This window comes from Meleagris gallopavo, chromosome 5, assembly GCF_905368555.1.
Source record: "Meleagris gallopavo chromosome 5, MGAL_WU_HG_1.1, whole genome shotgun sequence".
NCBI lineage: Eukaryota > Metazoa > Chordata > Aves > Galliformes > Phasianidae > Meleagris > Meleagris gallopavo.
The window spans coordinates 54332888-54353093 of NC_139408.1; the positions used below are offsets into that span (position 1 = coordinate 54332888).

The 20206-nt window shown below is 44.1% G+C and overlaps 1 protein-coding gene across 1 annotated transcript; it reads left to right on the forward strand.

Annotated features, from left to right (window-relative positions):
- Positions 1-1445: 1445 nt before the first annotated feature.
- DHRS7 (dehydrogenase/reductase 7) lies at positions 1446-19432 on the forward strand. Its single transcript, XM_010712068.4, has 7 exons — positions 1446-1699; positions 6417-6569; positions 11596-11702; positions 12500-12739; positions 16707-16829; positions 18265-18480; positions 19218-19432. Exons 1-7 carry the CDS (start codon positions 1567-1569, stop codon positions 19251-19253), a joined length of 1008 nt encoding a protein of 335 aa, XP_010710370.2. The 5' UTR covers positions 1446-1566; the 3' UTR covers positions 19254-19432.
- The last annotated feature ends 774 nt before the right edge of the window (positions 19433-20206 follow it).

Below are 20206 nucleotides of genomic sequence, written 5' to 3' on the forward strand. Positions count from 1 at the left end.
GACCATCTTAGTGCCCTCCTCTGGACCCATTCCAAGAGCTCCACGTCCTTCCTGTACTGGGGGCCCCAGGCCTGGACACTGTACTGCAGATGGGGCCTCACAAGAGCTGAGTAGAGGGGACAATCACCTCTCTCTCCCTGCTGGCCACCCCTTTTTTTATGCAGCCCAGAACACAGTTGGCCTTCTGGGCTGCAGGTGCACACTGCTGGCTCATGTCCAGCTTCTTGTCCACCAGGACCCCCAAGTCCTTCTCCGCAGGGCTGCTCTCAAGGAGATCTTCCCCCACTTTGTATAAATACCTGGGATTGCCCTGATCCCAAGTGCAGCACCCCACACATCGCCATACTGAACCTCATTAGGTTTTCATGGGCCCACCTCTCCAGCCTGTCCACATCCCTTTGGATGGTTTGTCTTTGTTCCAGTGTATCAACTGCACCGCTCAGCTTGGTGTCATCTGCAAACTTGCTGAGGCTGCATTTGATGCCATCGTCTATGTTGCTGATGAAGATGCTGAAGAGCACCGACCCTTGAGAGACACTGCTTGTGACCAGCCTCCGCTCTGACACAGAACTCCCACGTCCTTCTCAGCAGGACTGCTCACAATGAGTTCTTTACCCAGTCTGTACCCACAGCTGGGATTGCCCTGATCCAAGAGTAGTACCGTGAATTTGTTGAACCTCACTAGGTTCCTGTGTTCCCACTTCTCAAGCCTGGCTACGTCCCTCTGGGTGGTATCCCTTCCTTCTGATCTATCAACTGCACCGTTCAGCTTGGTTTCATCAGTAAACTTGCTGAGAGTACATTTGATCTCTCAATTTTTGTCATTGACAAAGGTGTTGGAAGAGCACCAGTCCCAAGACAGACCTCAGTGAGACACCACTTGTGACTGGTCTCCACCTGGACCATTGACCACAACCCACTGACTGCGACCTTCCAGCAATTCTTTATCCACCTAATAACAGTCCAGCCTTCAACCCCATCTCTTTCACTATCCAGACAGATGACATCAGCTGCCAGATGCAGGTGGGGATGGCCTCAGTGCTGCACTTTGAGCTGCTGTCTCCTGTAAAGGCGATGCAGCATCTCCATGACAGGGAGCCGCCGGGCAGCCTGAAGAGCAAAGGGATGGCAGTGTCCTCTGAGACTCTCCTCGTGTTGAGCTCCGGGTTTTCATCTCTGGGCACAGAAGTCCTGAGGATGTGCGTTCACAAGCTCTGCTCCCCTCGAGGGCACGTCACGTTGGGGTAAAGAGGGCCCCGCTTCCAGGAAGCAACCTTCACCCCATCACATGCGTGACCTCTGCCCCACAAACGCAGCGCTTATCGCCATAGCCTTGACTGCGCCAAACGCGGGGCCGTTACCAACCGGCTCCAACCGGGAGCGCGGGCCACGTCCCCGGGGAGAGCAGAGCGGAGCCGCCCACCACAACCCGGCGGGGAAAGCGGGTGGAATGGGAGGCGAGAGGCGGGGAAGGGGAGGCCGGCGCTGGCCGCGGGCAGCAGGGGCGGCTCCCGCCTGGCCGAGGCCCTTATAAAGAGGCGCGGCGGGCGGCAGGAGGTGGCGGCCATGTCGTGGGGCTGCGGGCTGTGCGCGCTCCTGGCGGGCGGCGCCTTGCTGGTCCTGCTGCTGCTGCTGCGATGGCTGCGCGCCGACGGCGACCTCACGGTGCTGTGGGCGGAGTGGCGGGGGAAGAAGCCAGGTAAAGCTGTGCCTGCAGCCCCCGCTCGCTAGGAGGGAGGTGGCGGGGTCGGGTGTGGGTGGTGGTGGTGGTGATCCTGGGGGTGCGATTCTGTGAGGGGACAGGGCGCGGCGGTCTGTGGGGGTGAGAGGTTTCCTCGGGAGTTGGGGCTGAAGTTACCTCAGCTTCGTGAACCTGACCACCGCTGCCCCGCTGGTTTGTCTGAAGAACGACAAAAATCACCCCGAAAACAGAGTTCTCAGCCCTTTATCCACAAAGCATGCGGTGCTCCTCGCGTGCACCTCCCTCCGGGGCGGCTGCGGAGGGACCCGTTGAGTAAAGCCGTAACCTAAAGTAACTTTGCAGGGACTGGGCTTGCACCAAAACTACTGTTTTGCATCTTTTCCGGTCATACGTCCGGTTCTGGGGTAACAATCAGTTCTGCTGAGTGAGCACGTTGCTCAGGAGGCTGCACCAAAGGAAGGTCCATAAGGAGAAGGGATTCGATACTGCCTCGGATCCTGACCGCTGTAGAAGCAAGGAGTAGCCTTTGTCACCTGGGGTATGAAGACTCTAGAAAGCTACCAGATAGGATTTTCAACTCTTTGGTTGGCTTCCTAATCTATCTAGTTCTGCTCACTTCCAGACAACTAACGATCTGTAAAAACTGTAATTTTTACTTGCTTAACAGAGGCTTTTGATCAGATGAGCTGGAGTACTTCACCTTAGTTTAGCCAGCAGCCCAATCTGGGATGCTGTGAGCTTTGGATTTGGATAGTTGAGGTGAAAATGGAGCCGGAGCTGTCAGTCACTGTACAGCATCCTCTTGCATTGACCGGTGGGATGGAGAATGGGGAATGGGGCAGAAAACATTGTAAGCTGTCTGGTGTGTGAAATGAAACTGTATGGTGGGTTGAGGCAGGGAGAAGCAGCATCAAGAAAATGAGTCTGAGGGAATGGAGGGTTGAAGACTTGAATTTGAGGCAGTCGTTCATCTGAGAATGGTGGTGCAGGTGAAGGCTGGCATTGGGAAGGGATTGAGAAAAGCGCAGGGCAAACTCTGTCAAGAGTTTGGCAAGAAGGATGTTTGAAATGTGAATATGGGACTGGTTTTTTGGAGATTCATGATCCATGAGGTCTCTTCCAACCCTGACCATTCTGTTTTTTGTGACCAACTAATGGGATGCACAACAAACTAGAAGCAAAGATGGAGGCCATCTTCAGGTTGTACAGAAGAAGTGGGATAACGTGAGGATCATTTCCCTGTGGAGTTGGGTTTGAGAGTGTTGAGACTGTTGGTTTTGGCCCCAAATTTGTTGAGGCAGTTTTGTCTTCTATTTTCTGTCGAAGCTTGCTGTAGAAGTCTATATAGTTGAGAACAGAACAGAAAAGTGTGCACAAGTAACATACAGCACTAAGAACACGAAACGTGTGTAATCTTCTGTAACTCTTTGTGTATATATTTTATAATAAGTCCATCAGGTAGTTCCCTTATTATAAGAAAACTACATTTAAAAAAACACATCTGTGGGTATGGTCTTTGCAGAGTGCATGGACAGACTCAGGGCAGAGAAACACGAGAGATCTCCCCAAATACAAGCTGTTTTGCAGAGGTTTTGCTGTGTGGGTCTATGTGATGCACATGGAGATCTAGAAGCTCTCAGGTAGATGTATTCATAGAATCATAGAATCCCCAAGGTTGGAAAAGACCTCCAAGACAGTTGAGTCCAGCCATGCACCTACCACCAATATTTCCCCACTAAACTACATCCCTTAGTATCACATCTACACATTTCTTGAACACCTCCAGGGATGGTGACTGCCTGTTCCACCACCTGACCACTATTATTTGAAGGTAGCCTTCAGTCTCACTGGGAGCTTTGAAACCTTTTAAATAGTCCCACATCAGGAACAACATGGACTTTTTCTGATGGGACTGTTTCAACTTGTTGAGAAGAGTCAGTCAGAATTTTATAAATGTAAGCTTTACTTTGCAAAGAGATAGGTTGTGTTTGACCACTGGTGCTTGTCATCAACTGCAACATGTAGCTGAGATGGTAGCATTTCAGTGGCATTTGGCTGATAGCTCTGCCAGGCACACATGGGATAGCGGCACCTGGTCATCTCCCCTCAGTGAGGGAGACAAAAGGGTCAAATACTAGCAAAGATGTTTCTTTATCCTGTGAACTATAATTACAAAGAGATGTAATTACACCTAGGTAAGACTAGTTTCATTCCATTGATTCACTTCTATAGGGAAGCATCTGGATTTCGTCACTGACAGATGCTGGATTATTTCCCAAGATGTAAATATTTGTGTGATCAGGAGATAAGGGTTACTGGGTGACTTTCTTTGTGTTGTGTCTCATTAGCAGATCAGCAGTCACTCTGAACATTGTGTTTTTCACAGTCAGTGTAGTTGGATCCTTTTATGTATAAATGTGTACATATGTGAAAACCTACTCCTTAAACTGTAAGTTAAGCATAATATCATGATTCTTTATGGGCATGGGGAATGCTATCCTTAAAACTTCTCCACCCCAAATGTTCTCATGAATGAAATAAAGCAGCAACTTTGTGTGATAGGCACACAAATGATGGCAAACCTCCCAAACAGAGCTGAACAACGGAAGCACGTCTTGTAAGATGTTCAAGCACTTGTTTCTTATGCCTTGTAACACAGTTAATGGTTAGTAAAAGCATAATCTCCTTTTATTTTTCAATTTGGCACAGTTAATTTTTAAGCCTATTTGCAGTATCAACAGGACACTTATTCTAGAACCGTCTAGGTTTTGATGCAGCTTATGAGCTAGATCCTAAATTACATTAACTCCAGTGCTTGGTAGCTATCAGTACTGAGAAATAAGTGGAAAACTCTTTATCTCAGTTAATTATTCTGTCCACAGAACAAGATCCTGAACAACAGTGAAGCTGCCCAGGACAATTTGAGAATGGGGGAACTGTGTGATAGGAACAAGTGAGTTTGTTTGCAGCAGCAAAAGGAGATGAGTGCAATAAAGAGGGATGAAGGCATGTCCATGTACTCTTTTCTGCACGTAATACTTGTTTCCACAGGTTTTCTGCCAACAAAAAAAATTAACCTGCCATGAGCCCCCATGTTTCTTGTGGTTAAATTAAGGAATTGGGAATATATTGAAGTGAAACTCTAAGAAGAGTGTGTAAATAAGCATTAGATGCAGCAGCCTTCTGATACAACTGTTAAAGTTATTCCTATGACTTCAGTGACATCTCTTTCCACTTCCCATTTTCACAACCTTAGCTTTCTCCTTTGGAAAAGTAATTTTTTTTTAAACAAAAGTAAAGACTTATTCTTTGGCTAACATACAGTCAGTTTAAAGAAAGAAGGGGGAAAAAAAAAAAAAAAAAAAAAAAAAAAAAAAAAAAGAAAAATAATGCTTATTGCCAGTACTGCAAGCCCAAGTTGAGATTGGGTAGTCTTGAATGCTCTCTACTCTTCCAGTCAGGTGGGAAGAAGATTTTGGTGCTCATCTCTTCATGGGATTTTCGTCATGAAGACTCAAAGTAGGAATTTGAGACAGGTTAGTGCAGAGAGATGCAAGAACTGATCCTGAAGAAGGAAGTGAAAGTTGTCACATCACTGGCTTTAGTGGGGAAAAGAAAAGGGGGGGTTTCCGCTAAACTAAGTGAGTGGTTAAGGTTCAGTGAGCTCAAAAATGTTCTGGTTATTTTGAGAATCAAATAGGCTTTAAGTCCCAGGAAGTGAATTTGGCTCTACTGTTAGAATTGTAACATGAAATCCTTCTTGGTTGGCTAGAAATTGTTTGAATGCTCTGTATGTATCTGGTAAACAAGGAAGAGCTCTGCTCAGCAGCCCTCTGTGTACTTGAGTCAGATTTTCACTGAGACCGATCTTGAAAAATACACAAGTTTGTGTCAATATGTGCTGAAGGTGCTCTGATATTATTGCTTAGACTGTGTTCTAGAATTAAGTGGTTGATTTTGATCCATCTATTTTATTTGTTTTTGGATATATCCCTGGAACACTAAACTTTTTCACAAGTTGCAAATCTATCTTGGAGTGGGGGTGAGGGAATAACTGCAAACAAGGGGAAACAGTAAGAGGAGAAATAGTAAGGTACTTCTACTAGAGGTTTACCAGGGCAAGAATGGAAAGCACACAGGAAATTAATATATGAGCTTACACTTTAGGAATTCAGTGTACTGTACTCTGACCATGTAAGAATTAGCCTGCATCAGATGCAAAACAAGGTGGATGAACATCATTCTGTTTGTTTTGATCAGCCTTCTACGATCAGAGAACTTGCTTCTTTAAGCAATTCGTTTGGAACATTTTTGAGATAGGACATCTATTAGGAAACGTTTACTCAGCCTTTTGTTTGAATTTGCAATATATTAACAGTTTTCTGTCGTTTCTAAGAATTCCCCTATTTCCTCTGAACCTCATTTTGATCTGTGGAAATCCTATCCTGCAGAAATGCAATCAAATGCCTTCCATCAGGTAGATAATCCGTGTTTGTTCAGATTAGCCTTGGAACAAAGTTCAAGTGGCAGCAGAACAGCATTGAACAATTTCACAACTACATGTGACCAAAAAATAAAGAAGTCAAGATTTTGTAACAGCCAATAAAGTTGAGTACAGGTCTTACAGACAGTATCAGATTGTGTATCTGCAGTCACTCATATGTTTATTCTAGCATTAGCAATGTGTGAACTTCTGTTCTGGTCCTTTTGACAGAAAATGAGCTGCGTGGCAAGGTTGTCTGGGTGACAGGAGCTTCAAGTGGAATTGGAGAAGAATTGGCTTACCAGCTATCAAAGATAGGAGCTTTGCTTGCTATCTCAGCAAGAAGAGAGGATGAGCTGGAAAGAGTGAAAAAGAAATGCCTTCGTAAGTATGAGTTCTTGCTTCATGTGGCCAGTTCCACTCTTAGTGTGGTGGAGTTGCTACAGAAATAGTAACCCACAAGCATGGGAATAAATTTCATGATGAAAGTAAACTTTACGCATAACTTAGGCATGTAGTATGAGTGCCTTCAAGAGCTGGTGTTAGGTCAATCTCATTATTAATTCCATGTTATAAATTACTAAATAAATATAGTGGGGAAGGAAGGAAGCATATGAAAGGATATCATTCTGTGTAGGTCACTTCACAAGTAATCCCTCCTATTTATTTCTGTGGAAACTACAACATATGCAAAGAGCACAATAACACTATTTGATAGAGCAGGTTCTCAGTTACAAAATGCTATTTTCCAATGTAGTCACTACCATTATCTCTGCATTTTTGTCAGTGATGAACAAGAGCCTGTATGCTGTGCTTGTACAAATCTGAGGTGACCCCCTGTTTCACAGCTGTGATGGTGTTGGGAGTGCAGTCTGTCTTTCATCAACACAAACAGATGGAAGATGGATGTTGCCAAATCTGAACTGTCTGATGGGTGTGGTAGGACAGTCCAGGCAAGACTGGCAGTATGCTTCACAGTCTTCAAATTGATATGTGGCCTGGCATTCTCATACTGTAGGAGAAAGGATGTCATCTTCTCTGGCCTAACTCTGGAAGTTTAAACCTTCAGCTTCATCAGTGTGATGATGTGCTGGTTGGAGTTGATGGTTTGTCTGAGTTTCAGGAAATCCAGAAGGATCGCCCTTTCCTGTCTCCATGGACTGCTGTTTTGACTCTGGTACATAGAGGTGATACCACATCTTGTCACCAGTAATGATATGATCCAGGGAACTGGCACCTTCAGCCTCATATTGGTTCTGTAGGTCCTGACAAACTTGCATACAGTTATGTGAGTTGCTTGGCACAAATTTTGCAATATTCCAGCACTGCTACCATCATTTCCAACACACTGGAGCTGATGGTGAGCTCCATACACAGTTCCCTGATTGTAATCTGCTGATTCACGTGGGTGAGCTGATCAAGATGCAGAAAAGAATATCTCTTGTGTATCCTGAGGAACAAATGTTAAGCATTTCTACTCTGAAAATCTGATAGTTATCTTTCAGAAGTGCACTACTCCTTATTTCCATTTTCTGATGCCTCAAAAAAGCTGTCACTTCAATAGACATATTTAAAAGGGAACAAGGGGGATCTGTGTGGCTAAGTGGTGATAATAGCAAAAATTCAAACGGGAGGGTTGGTAGGAATACATGAAACTCCTCAGTAAAAGCCCCCTTGCATTCTTACCTTCTCTCCAAACTCAACCTTCCATCCCTTTCCTTAACTATCATGTATGCTGGCTCCTCTAACCATCTTGGTGGCCCTGTGCTGCAGTTTCTCAGAACTTGTTTGCAGCCCAGTAGCATTTATTTCTGTCTTTCATCAAGATCTTAAGTCTTGTTTGGGGATCTGTTACCCAGCCATTTGGATGTTGGTTTGCAGTGCTACATAATACTATACAGTCCCAGGTGCAAAATTTCTCATTTGATTTTTGTTGAGCTTAATGAGGTTTGTCAGACCATTATTACAGCTTGTTAAGATGCCTCTGAAAGGCAGTCCTGCCCTCCAGCATATCAGCTGCTCCTTTGAACTTGACATTATCTAGAATTTGCTGAAAACCCATGTTTTATTCTATGGGTTATTAATGAAGAAGGTACTGAAAGATACTGTCCATGGGGAGATACCTCTTAGAAGTGGTCATCTCTTTAACTTTGAGTGGTTGGTTGCTCCAGCCTGGTGTTTATTTACACTGTAATCAACTCCCCTAGACCCCTCATTTCTCTAATGTTACAAGGATGCTATGGAAGATAGCATAGAAAGCTATATAGTCTAGATATTAAAGACCTGCTGCTCTCCCCTTGTCTGTAGAGCCAGCTGTCATCACAAAAGGCAGTTAAGTTGTTGGGCATCTACATCCATCGTATATCTATGTTGTCAGTTAGTACTCTTCTTGTCTTTTATATGTTTGGAGATTGTTTTAGGGGGAACTGCCATATAATTTTCCCAAGGCCTGAGGTTAGGTTCAATGACTTTTTTCCAGTCACTGGAAACCTCTAAAGATCAGTACCACTGTGGTGATACTGGTCGGTTCTTGTAGCTTTTGAATGCATGCATCAACCTGTTGGTATCTCTAGTTTGTCCCTAGCTTGGTCTTCCTCTGATGCTGGTAGTCTTTCCCACAGAGGTCAGCCTCAGGAGTGTGGGAGACCAGAGAGATCTTGGCAGTAAAATTCAAGCAGAAAACACAACATGAATCTTTCATGTTTTCCTGTGTCTTTCATCATTTCCTTCCCATCTCTATAATGAGCGATGATCTCACTGTCTTCAGGTCTTCCTTTTGTTGCTTCTGTACCTGTAGAAATCCTTTCTGCCTTTTGCTTTTTCTCACCAGCTTTGACTACATCTGAGTTTCACCTTCCTGATTCCATTTCTGCATGCTTGGATGGACTCCTCCATGGGCTGCAGTTCTGGCCTGAGGCTGTTCCTGCAGGGGCTCCATGGGCTGCCATTTTTTCCAGGCCACATCCACTGCTGCACCATGGGCTCCTCCGTGGCTGCTGGTGGAAATTTGCTCCACACTGTGATCGTGGACTGCAGGAGGACAGCCTGCTCCACCATGGGCCTCTCCTGGGCTGCAGGGAGCTGCTGCTCCACACCTGGGGCATCTTCTTACTCCTCCTGCCTTGATCTTGGTTCCCACAGGGGTGTTTCTCATTTTCTCACTCTTCTCTCCCAGCTGCAAAGCAGTTTTTTCTTGTCCTAAATCTGCTTTTCCAGAGGCAGAGCCAGTGTTGCTCATGGCTCTGGCCAGCAGCAGGTTGCTTGTGGAGTCAGCTGGAGCTGGCTCTGATCTAACAGCTCCCACTTAACTAACTTCTGGATTCTGCTTCCAGAGACTGCCCTGCAGCCCCCTTGCTATCAAAATGCCATGTAAAGCCAGATACGCAGAGCAGCTTGTTCCTGCTTCCACCTCTAGTGTATTTTCTTTTTGTAATTGAGTTCAAGGGTGTCCTGTAAGGCTTAAGTAGAATGAGATGGGTTAAGATTGAGTTGTAATGCGTAACAGCAACTTGAATTTGGCTGAATTATATGGCATAATTGGAGCTAATAGGCTTTAACATGCCTGCAGTAGATGCTATGCATAGCAGTAACTTAACTAGATAATTGACATATTAATGTCAGAACAAAGCACACTTATCTTGTTCAGAATTCAGACACCACCCTGTGATATGTTTATGCATTCTACACTGCTTAAATGCTGAAGGTAAGAGAGAAGGAAAGTTGTGTAAAGGTTACAGGTAATACCTGTTGTCATGCACATGCCAGCTCCACGCTTCATTGAACCTCTGCAGGGGGAAAACGATTTGTGTAACTGAAAGGATTTTTCTAAGAGGATTTGTATTTTCCTGCAGCATTCTCTACAACAAGTTGAATTTCACCACTACTGGAATTTGTTTTCTCTCAAAAGCCCTTAAAAGGAGGAACCTGGGCTCAAAACCCCACCAGCCTGGCCATGAGCACTGCCAGAGTTGGGGCTTCTCTGGGCAGCCTGTTGCAGTGCTTCACCACCTTCATCATGAAGAATTTCATCCTAATGTTAAATCTTAATCTACACTGTTTTAGTTTAAAGCTATTCCCCCTTGTTCTGTTGCTACGCTCCATGATGAAGAGTTAATCCCCAGCTTTCCTGCTGCCCCTTTAGGTACTGGAGGGCTGCAGTGAGGTCTCCCTGATGCCTTTCCTCCAAACTGAACAGCCCCAGCTCTCTTGCCCTCTCCATGGGAGAGGTGCTCTAGCCCCATGGTCTGTCTCAGTAGGCTTTGCTTGTGCAAATGTGCTTGTGGGAGTGTGAGGCAGAGGTGTAGTTTAACATACCGGGATTTTTATTGCTGTCTGTAATGAAAGAAAAATGCACAGAGGGGAGATGAGAGGTCTTGGAGGGGGCTATACACTGAAATACAGTAGCTTTAAACCAGAGAAATGAGTATATTATATCCAGTTGCCTAAATACTAGTGACCTTTGAACAGAGGCAAGCTATGGATTTCAGTCACCTCGTCACAGTGCATCACTGTAGAGACAAAGTTCAGCCTGACCTATATATGCAGGCAATAATGAAATACTCTGTGCTCTGTGTTTAAAGAGCACGGCGGTTAAAGGGGAGCAGATGTATGTAATTGTGGCTAGGAATCACTTTAGAAACAAAAGTAGCACTAGTAAACCAGTATAAATAAATTCTTTAAAATATCTAGTTTAAAACATGGAAGATTAACACTGAAGATTTTATTTTTGTGAGTCAAATGCCCCCAAGCCCCAGGGTAGCACATTGCTGCTCTAGAAATGCTTTCTAGGGAAAAGGTCAGTTGTTCTGAAGAGGCAGTGGTGTAAACACTCAGCATAATGACTTGAAGTTGATGACAAGTGACTTTATTCCAGGAGGTGGATGCTTTGAAAACTCTCAGTTAAAGGGAAAACTTTTTAAAGAATATCTGAGGCTAGAATGGACTCCCAAGGATCATTCTCCTTCTTCCCTTTGCAATAAACCAGCTCTTGTATACAGGTTCTGGCTTTGGCCTCAACTATACTGTTCCTGTTAGAGGGGGTAGACATGGTTGAGCAGTTCACCTACAAGGAAGATGTCAAGGCTGCCAATAATAATCACATAATGCATTGCTTCCAACCACTGCAATTTATTTGGAGAGTTGCATTGTCTATATTGCAATACACAAACCTATTTAATAAAGTCAAGCTTTTTGCAAGCAAAAACGTAATGATAAGAAAAGACTTGATAGGAATGGATTAAAAATGGGTTCTGTGTGGAGATCAAAATGAGGACAAAGAAAGCATTTGATTTCTATCTTAATGTTATGGTTTCTTGGTGTCTTTCTAGTGAAAATGACTGTTTTAAAACACACTTATCACAGTTGTATTAGCACCCTTACTGGTTCCCATTTACTTTGTGATTGTTTTTAGAGATCAGCAACTTGAGTGATAAAGAGATCCTTGTTCTGCGTCTTGACTTGACTGACAGAAGCTCTCATGAAGCTGCCACCAACAGTGTTCTGAAGCATTTTGGCAAGGTGAGGAATGTTCCTGGAGCTGAATTTTTCTATCTTCTCCTGTCTTATCCCTGCATGTATGTCTGTATTTCACTTCATTTAGTGATGCTTACATTCTTGGTTAAGTTTCATTATTGAACATGACAAGTAATACCTAAATTCCCATCCCTTCCATTGCTTGCTTCTGGGTTCTGGCAGCTTTGCAGAGATGCAGCAAATAACAAGTGACCACTGGTTGTTACCAAGAATTAAAAATTAATTTGCTTGATGTCACTGTATTTCCTGACCAAATGGAGTAAGCCTCATCTGTATATTCTAGTCTTAAAATTGTGTATGAAAGTCAGGACTTTGATTTTGTAAGTTTTATAATGCATGTAATTTGGGTTCAGGGCTATATGGAACAAAACTGGACATCAGGCACAAGTGCTTGCCTTCTTTGGTGTGCTCTTTTGGACTGTGAGTCCAGACAATGGCAGTCAGATCTGACTAATATTACATATGGTGGGCGAAGCTTCAAGCTACACCTTAGTCCACTGGTACTTTGGTGTCACAGTGAGGTGTTTGGTACCAGATTTGTTTCTTCTGTTCTTTAGTCTAGTTGGTTTCTAGCTGCCATTGTTCCTATACTAGGAGTTGGTATCAAACACTGTTCTGTTTTGTTGTCTCTGCTCTAAAGCAGCCAGTCCTCAATTACAAAGGAGTAGTGTCCTGTTTTGGGGAGGCAGGAGGGAAGGGAACAGTCAGTTAGCAATTGCCTGAGAAAGGAAAAATATTAAAGAAAATGTGTTGTATTTACTTATCACTTTATTTTTTCTGAGATTGATGTTTTGGTCAACAATGGTGGACGTTCCCAACGCTCTCTGTTTGTGGATACAAACCTGGATGTCTTCAGTGCCATAATGGAACTGAACTACCTAGGCACGATCTCTTTGACAAAACATGTTCTGAATCACATGATCGAAAGGAGAAGGGGAAAGATTGTGACTGTGAGCAGTGTGATGGGGATCATGGGTGCTCCTCTTGCCTCAGGGTACTGTGCCAGCAAACATGCTCTGCAGGTAAGTCAGAATGTGACCTTTATTAAGTCTTGTGTGAAAGACCAGCAGGTGGACTCCTTCTCTAGTTTCTAGTTGTGTAGCCTTTAAAATAGCTTTGAATTGAACTTCAAGCCCTTCTTCAGCTAACAGCATTGGCAGTAGAGAATCTGCTTTGTTTTTAGCAAAAAAACCCGCACAGAAGCCTTATAGCAGTTCTTCTGAACTACATGTGCAGCAGTGGATAATGTGAGAGAAGGGTTTGCCGTGTTTCTCTTCCAATCCTTCTGACCCATCACACTCACTGTGTGCAAAAGGTGATGAGCTGAGCAAAGTCCTTGTGCACGTATCTTGGAGTGTGGTGCAAGAATGGGGGTATTGTGCTTGAAGACACAGCTCAGTCAGCGAGGGAAAACTATAGAAAGACTATAAGAAATCTTGAGGTGAGTAAAGTGAGAGCAGTGATGGGTAAAGCAGACTAACAAGAGAAAGGGCAATCCCTGATCTTGGAAAGATCTGAAGGAATCTTCCCAGTACCTTTGAATCTTTCTGTGCTGTGAAGAACTGGCAGCTCATCGTGTTTTAGGAAAGAGGTCCTACTCTCTTCTAAGTAACACTGAATTTTCAGTTTTGCTTGGAAAGATTTCTGAAAGTCATTTCACTCATGCAGAAAAACATAGAAGAGCTGAGAAAAATGTCTGCAGGGAAAAGAGGCTGCCTCTATCATTGCGGAATCATTTGTTTAACTAGCAAATTTATTTAGACATATTTGTCTTTCACCACTGTTTGACTTCCTGCTAATGTATGCTTTGATTTCAGAAAGCCAAAGTTCAGCTGTACTTGGAGATGATTTTAATAACAAAAAGCTGGCACGTTCCTGCTCCCTGCTGGGATTATGTGCACAAACAGAGTACAGAACTCTGCCCAGCCTATTGGATCAATATCTTTTTGACAGTTTTGACCACCAACAGCAGACGTGGAACAAGTGGCTGACATTGCAAAGCCATGAGGCACTTGTTGCTGTCTTCTACATCCTCATTCTTACAAGTCTCTGCTCATAGAAAACGTTCAGCTAATGACAGGGAGAGAGCTTCTACTTTTAATTTTGGTGCCAGCAATGAAATTGCCCGTTAGAGGCCAGTCTTGACTTAGGTCTGGTAGATTTAAATTAGAAGAACACAGTGTGCAGAAGCATGAACTCCATTTGCTTATGCTCCTTATTTGAAAATGTTCTTTCACTTGAATGATCTTTTGGCTGTGGTGCTTTTGGAATAAGCACAGCTAGTTAGTTGCAGAGGAATTCGTGTGTTGCTTTAAAAGTTCTCAAACTTTGAATTTCATGTGGAGATTAAGAATGTGGAAAAAGATTAAAAGGAAATAGTTTACTAAAATGTCTGGATTAGTTAAAAACAAGGTAACTGAACTGCTTGTATCTTTGGTATTTCTACTTCTGCTCAATAACCAGGCCAGACCCCATACCTCCTCTCTTTTTTCTTTTGCAGTAGTCCTGCAAATTGTTTGCAATATAGATTTTTGAAATCAGACTCACCCTGAGAGTCTCTTACCAGTCTAGAGCTATGGGTAGATGTGGGCACAAGACCTCCAAAGCTATAGAAGCTCTTTTGAAATATGAAACTTTGCCAATACAGCTCAGATAAAGGAGATTTCTCAGAATGACAGTCCTATGCACTTAGCAGACACTCATCTCTGATGACCAAGAGGAAATGACTAGAGAGGAGTTGGGGAAAAATAACACCGAGCATGAAGTGATGCATTTTATGTTGGGTTTATCCAGCATGTGTCAACCTGTGTCTTCTTGAACTGCAGATTGCATTTTGTCCACCAGTTATGAAATATAAGTCTGACATCTATTATATAGTTAAACAAGCATATCTTGATTCATGTCAACTGGATCTCTTTAGAATGAGGAAGAGTTCAAGAGCTGAGGAAATCAGCCTTTTCTGCAGTTTCTCTCCTGATGTGATGGTGCTGGTGGAAATGATGTGCCATTCATCTGGTTGTAATGTGTGTGATTGGTGGCATGTGGAGGGGTCAGAAATGGTGATCTTAAAAATGTACCTTCATCAGGAGCTTGTCTAATGGGCACATGGGCTGCATGGAGCAGCAACACCACTCCTCATTCAGCCTTTGATCCTTTGAGGAATTTCTGAAGTACGTTTCTGTCTTAGTAGAAGTCATTTCAGCATTGCCTTTTGCAGCATCTTCTAGGATATGGTTACGAAGCTGAAAAGGCCCATGGTTTGAAGCAGTTCCTGTTCTACAGACTCTAGTGCAGCCTGCTGTAGGGAACCTGCATTAGCATTGAGGTTGGACTCGATAATCTCCAGAGGTCTCTTCTGTGATTCTGTGACCTGCTGCAACCTCATCGAGCTCCTCGTGCCAGAGCTGCCTTCTTCATGAGGGTCTGTTGAATTCCCCCTGAGCAAGTGTGCCAGTCACTGTGTGCTCCGGGCAAGCTGCACCTCTTCTGCAGTGTAAGAACTGCATTGGGAGGGAGGGAGGGGTCACAGAAAGCCCTTTAAATGGAGGGGAATAGCAGGGTGGTCACAGTACAAACTGCATCTCACTGGTTTCTCTGGCTACCTGGATTTTGTGTTTGTGGAGTCTGAAGCCCTTGGTTGGAATAAATAGCACTGCCATTGACCCCACTACTCAAACAACACTGAAAAAAGCCTCAGGAGCCCTGTGCTTGGCTGATGTCTAGACAGGATCTTCAAGGATAACTCTAGCTCACTGGACCAATGCTTAGCTTTTGTTACCTTGCAATTTGTTCAAGGCAACAAGGCTCTCTTTGTAAAATGCTTGGAGGGAAGCAGCAGTCTGAGGGAGTGTGCCAGAGCCCTCTGCGGAAAGCTGTCTGAAGTTGCAGAGCTGACCTCTTCTGGGTTGTGCCCAATTTTGGGTAGAATTCATATCCCTGGAGCCCCCCAGTGACCCAATCCCAAATCCCCATGGATTGATAAGGGAGTGAGGGCTGGAAGAGCTCTAAATGCTGCTCCTGCAATTCAGTATTGATGGAGGAACCAATGACTGCATATGGCAGGGACTATGGTTGCATAGCTTACTGCTTAGGGTGTCTTTGTATGAGAGCCCGGGCTTGTAGTCATTGCTGCAGTAAATAGCACAGAAAGCAGTTGTGATCAAACTGGCTGTCCTCACCAACTTGACATACTGTCACCTTCTGTCCTTTAAGGTCCAGTGCTCTTTGGCATGTTACTTTCTACTTAGCTTGGCTGCACAGCTTCTGTGATGGAACTGCACAAATTAGTGCTCTTCTGAGATAAATGTCCCCAGGATCCCTTGGGGAAACGAGGGGATGTGAAAAGCACAGCTGTGGGCTGCAGCATCAGCCCAGAGCAATGGATGAAGCTCAGCCAGCAGTGCTGATGCCATGGCTGAAGGTGTGCATAGGGATGGAGGAATACTCCAGGGAGGAGCCCAGGTTTTTAATCAAAGTCATCTGAATGCTTGGCAGATCTGAGAGGCTTCCTGATCTGTCCAGAAACAGACTTCCAGACATACAAACATCTTTAGTGTTAGAATTAGTCCTCCAGAAGCTACACATCTTAGATAATTTGCTTTGAAGATCTAATGTGGGGCCTGCATGTGCTTGTAAGTTAAAAGGTGCAGTCAGTGTTTTTACAGAATGCAGCTGCAGAGCCTACGTGTAATCTGTGAGCTGGAATCAGCCACCAGTGATGGGGAAATCAGAGCATATATGGACGGATCTTGGTTGTAAGCGTGCATGGGTGTGCAATTCATTGCCTGTTCTTCCTGCATTGCCCCAGTTGTTGTGTTTGGTGTCACTGCAGGAGGACATCTGATTGATACTTCTCCTACAGTGCATTTTGGATAAGAGCCTTGGCCAGACAGTCATCTTCCCAAGTTGGATAGGACTAATAGTCAAAGTAATAGGGATTACAGAAATTGATTTTTAAAAATGTAGTCACATGACAGTCTTTTCTTCCAGGGTTTTTTTAATTCTCTTCGGACGGAGCTGACAGACTACCCTGAGATAAGCATTATCAACATATGCCCAGGACCTGTGCAGTCTAAGATTATACAGAATGTCTTTACGGAGAAACTTGACAAGGTAAGGACTCAAAATTCTATTACAGTAAATCCAACTTTTGCTACAGGCAAAAGTGAATCTTTTGTGATTGTTTTCTCTTGCTTCCCCTAGCAAACACCAACCTCCCTTTTCTTACTAAGAAATGCTTTGGTTAATGCAAAGCCATGTGTTGTCATGTAATGCTTTGTGATATTAAGTCCATATAAAATGAAAATAAAGTTGGAGAGTTGTTGTGCCTTCTCTCTTCCAACGCACCCGATCCACACCTTGTAAATTAACCATACAGCTGCTCCAGTTCTGGGGAAAAGGCCTTTGTTTCCTAGATAGCATGCTACAGTGCAGAGCAGTGTTGTTTCAGCACAGGTAGCTTTCTGTTTGCCCTACTCACAGTGTCCTCTGTTTGACTGACTCTGGTGCAAGTGTTGGCAAAGCTGCTGGGGTCAGCTGATGCGAGGCATGCATTCTTTTCCTGTTAGTGGTTGTTCAAGGACAAATAGCAAAACCTCCCAATTGCTCAGTTGTTTTTAATAAAGGCTGTCTCGCAAAATAGCTGGCAGAAGTTGTTGCTGTGATTTATATTGGTAATGTCATAAATTCAGTTAATTCAAAGCTCAGGATAACACACAAGTAAGAGGGGGAGAAAGAAGTTCTCCCATTGTTAAATCAAGTTCTGAAAGGAATTTTGGCTTGCAAAACTGCATACTTTCATGAAAGAAAAGATGTACTTTTCCAGCAATCTGGAAATATTGCAAAACAAATTCCTTAAATTTCAGCGTGGCAAAGGACCCAGGAGGAAGACCAAATCTAAGCTAGAATAGCTTTTGCTCCGGGAAACAGAAGAGCAAAGTGATAAAGCATTCCATGACTGCTGGAGTGAGATGTGTATGAATTCACAGAGCTGCAGCTTACTTTCACTATGGGATACCTGTGGAGAAGACATCAAACAAAACATCACTGCCACGGAAGAAGACTAATGCTCTTCTCTTGAGATAGCTGCACATAGAGCAGAGCTGGCAGGAAGTTTTAAGTTAATGGAGGACATGTCCTTGTACTAATTTGATTACAGATTAACTTGTAATGTATAATGGGGTAGGCAGCTGGGAACAGGAAAGTTTGCATTTCTCAAAGCCTTTAGCTGCAGAATGGGTAATTTGTCCTGATATGTCTCCTTCAGTATAGTTTCATGCCAAAGCAGAATAGATTTGAGGCATTTTTAACCTTCTTTGAACTATCAATGAGGCATTAATTAAAAAAGTACTTCCTTTAATCTAAAGGAAGGCGGTAAGCATTCCCACACAGAAAGCCAGTGGATTAGCAGGGAGAGATGGGTTATTCCTCATTTGCACAGTGCAGAAATTAAGAAGAGCATGCCTGTTGCACTGAGCCAGGCCCTTTCGCTCCCTCTGTCAGCCACAACCACAAATCGGTTCTAATTCCTGCCCTCTCTGTCCTCCAGTCGATAGAGAACAGCGGTGACCAGTCCCACAAGATGCCAACTGAGCGCTGCGTCCAACTCACACTGGTGAGCACAGCCAATGACCTGAAGGAGGCCTGGATCAGCGACCAACCCTACCTGGCAGTCTGCTACCTCTGGCAGTACGCACCCACCTGGGCCTGGTGGCTGATGAACAGAATGGGCAAGAGGAGAATAGAGAACTTTAAGAGCGGAGTGGTAAGTTTATTCCTCTCTCCCCCACTTGCTGCTTTTTTTTACGCTGCTGACAGACTCTTTAGCTGCAGGAATGCTGGGATTGCAATTTTGGATCCGTTTCTTTTCCTCCTCCTCACTTCCCTGGCAGCTGATGCCCAGCTCGGCTTCACAGCTGTGTGCCCAGTAGTCTAGAATTACTGCAGCACCGTCACATCGCAGAGCAGTGAAGTCAGTACCTCTTGTAGTGCCAGGGGTCTTGCTTCTAATCTTTGTCACGCAGGCCACGAGTTCACACTCAGCAGCAATGCAGGGCTGAGCTGTAAGTCACCAGCACGAATTATTTAATGCAGTTTGAAATTCAGACTCTCTGTGAGTTCTATCTAGTTTCTCTATCAGACCTGCAATCAGAGCACCTCCCCAAAGCACGTTAAGCAGTATGGCTCTGCGTCAGGTCTCTTCTCTCTCATTCACTTCCCAGAAGACAGATGTACAACACAGTGTTTTGATCTTGCAGCACTACTTGGTAGATGGTACATTTCTTGCTGTGTTCTTGAACTTAGTATGCAACAACACGCTGAAGCATTCAAAAGTCAGGAAACGGAACACTAACATTGGCACATACAGTGCGAAGGCAGGAAGCTTTAAGTTGCAGCTGCCCGTGGTCACAGGGTGGTTCAGGCAAAGTAACGCTGTGAGTGAGTGAAAGACACCAGTACAGTACAAGGAGGGGAAATGCTGACAATGTATTCTCACTCCAGGATGCTGATGCCTCTTATTCAAGAAAGAAGAAATAAGGAGAAACGTACAAAATCGTGCTGTACTCGTGCTAAGGCTGAGAGAGAAACTTTCCCATGCTGCATGGCTGCAAATGAGAACTTTTTTTTTATCACTTGTACCTTTCTCATCTTATAACTTGACAAATCTATCAAGCTGTATACGCACTTGGCTAAATAAAGTTCAGTTTTTAAATACACCTGGTTTAAAAAATGTTTAAACTTACTGTAACTGAGGCAGAGGCCAAGCACTGCTTTGTTTTCTGCTGCTATGATACTAGCAAATACTTTGTGAGCAAGCTATGAATTATATACCCACAGGATTCCATTTCCTTCACTTTTACACTTAATGGGCCATTAGCAGAAGAAAAACACAGGTAGAAGCTTGTGGTTAAAGGAAGCAGAGTCAGTGTTTGAGAATTGTTCCTTTGGGAAAAGGAGATGAGATTTCATCGGTATTTAGAAGTACTTTGTCTTCAGGACTCCAAGGACAACTGCAGAGTCCACAGACCTCGGGTTTCTGGTTGGTGAGGTGAAGTCTGAAACTTGGGCAATGGGGAAGGAAGAAAGTGATGATATGACTGTAACCTCTGTCATATCAGGCACTCAGCTTTGCACTAAGCCTGGTACTTGCTGTAGAGTATCAGGAGAAGGGGAAGAGTTCCTACAGCAGAACAACATGTAGCTACAAGCACAGGAATTTGTTACATCAGGTTGCTTACAGCCAAGAGAACAGCACTTGTGTCAGAGCTGAATTAGGGCAGGCATTGCATTGTGGGTGACTCAAGCATGAGACAAAGCTCCCAGCCTTGCCAGGAGCAGGCACCTTCATACAAAGCAGAAGCAAATCCCAGCATCAGTGGTGGAGAACTGAGGACTGCAGTTTTAAAACTTCTATAGTCAAATTAACATTCAGTTCAATTGTTAACTAGAAATACCTCTGTAGTGGTAATTTCCCTGTGTTTACAAGCTTG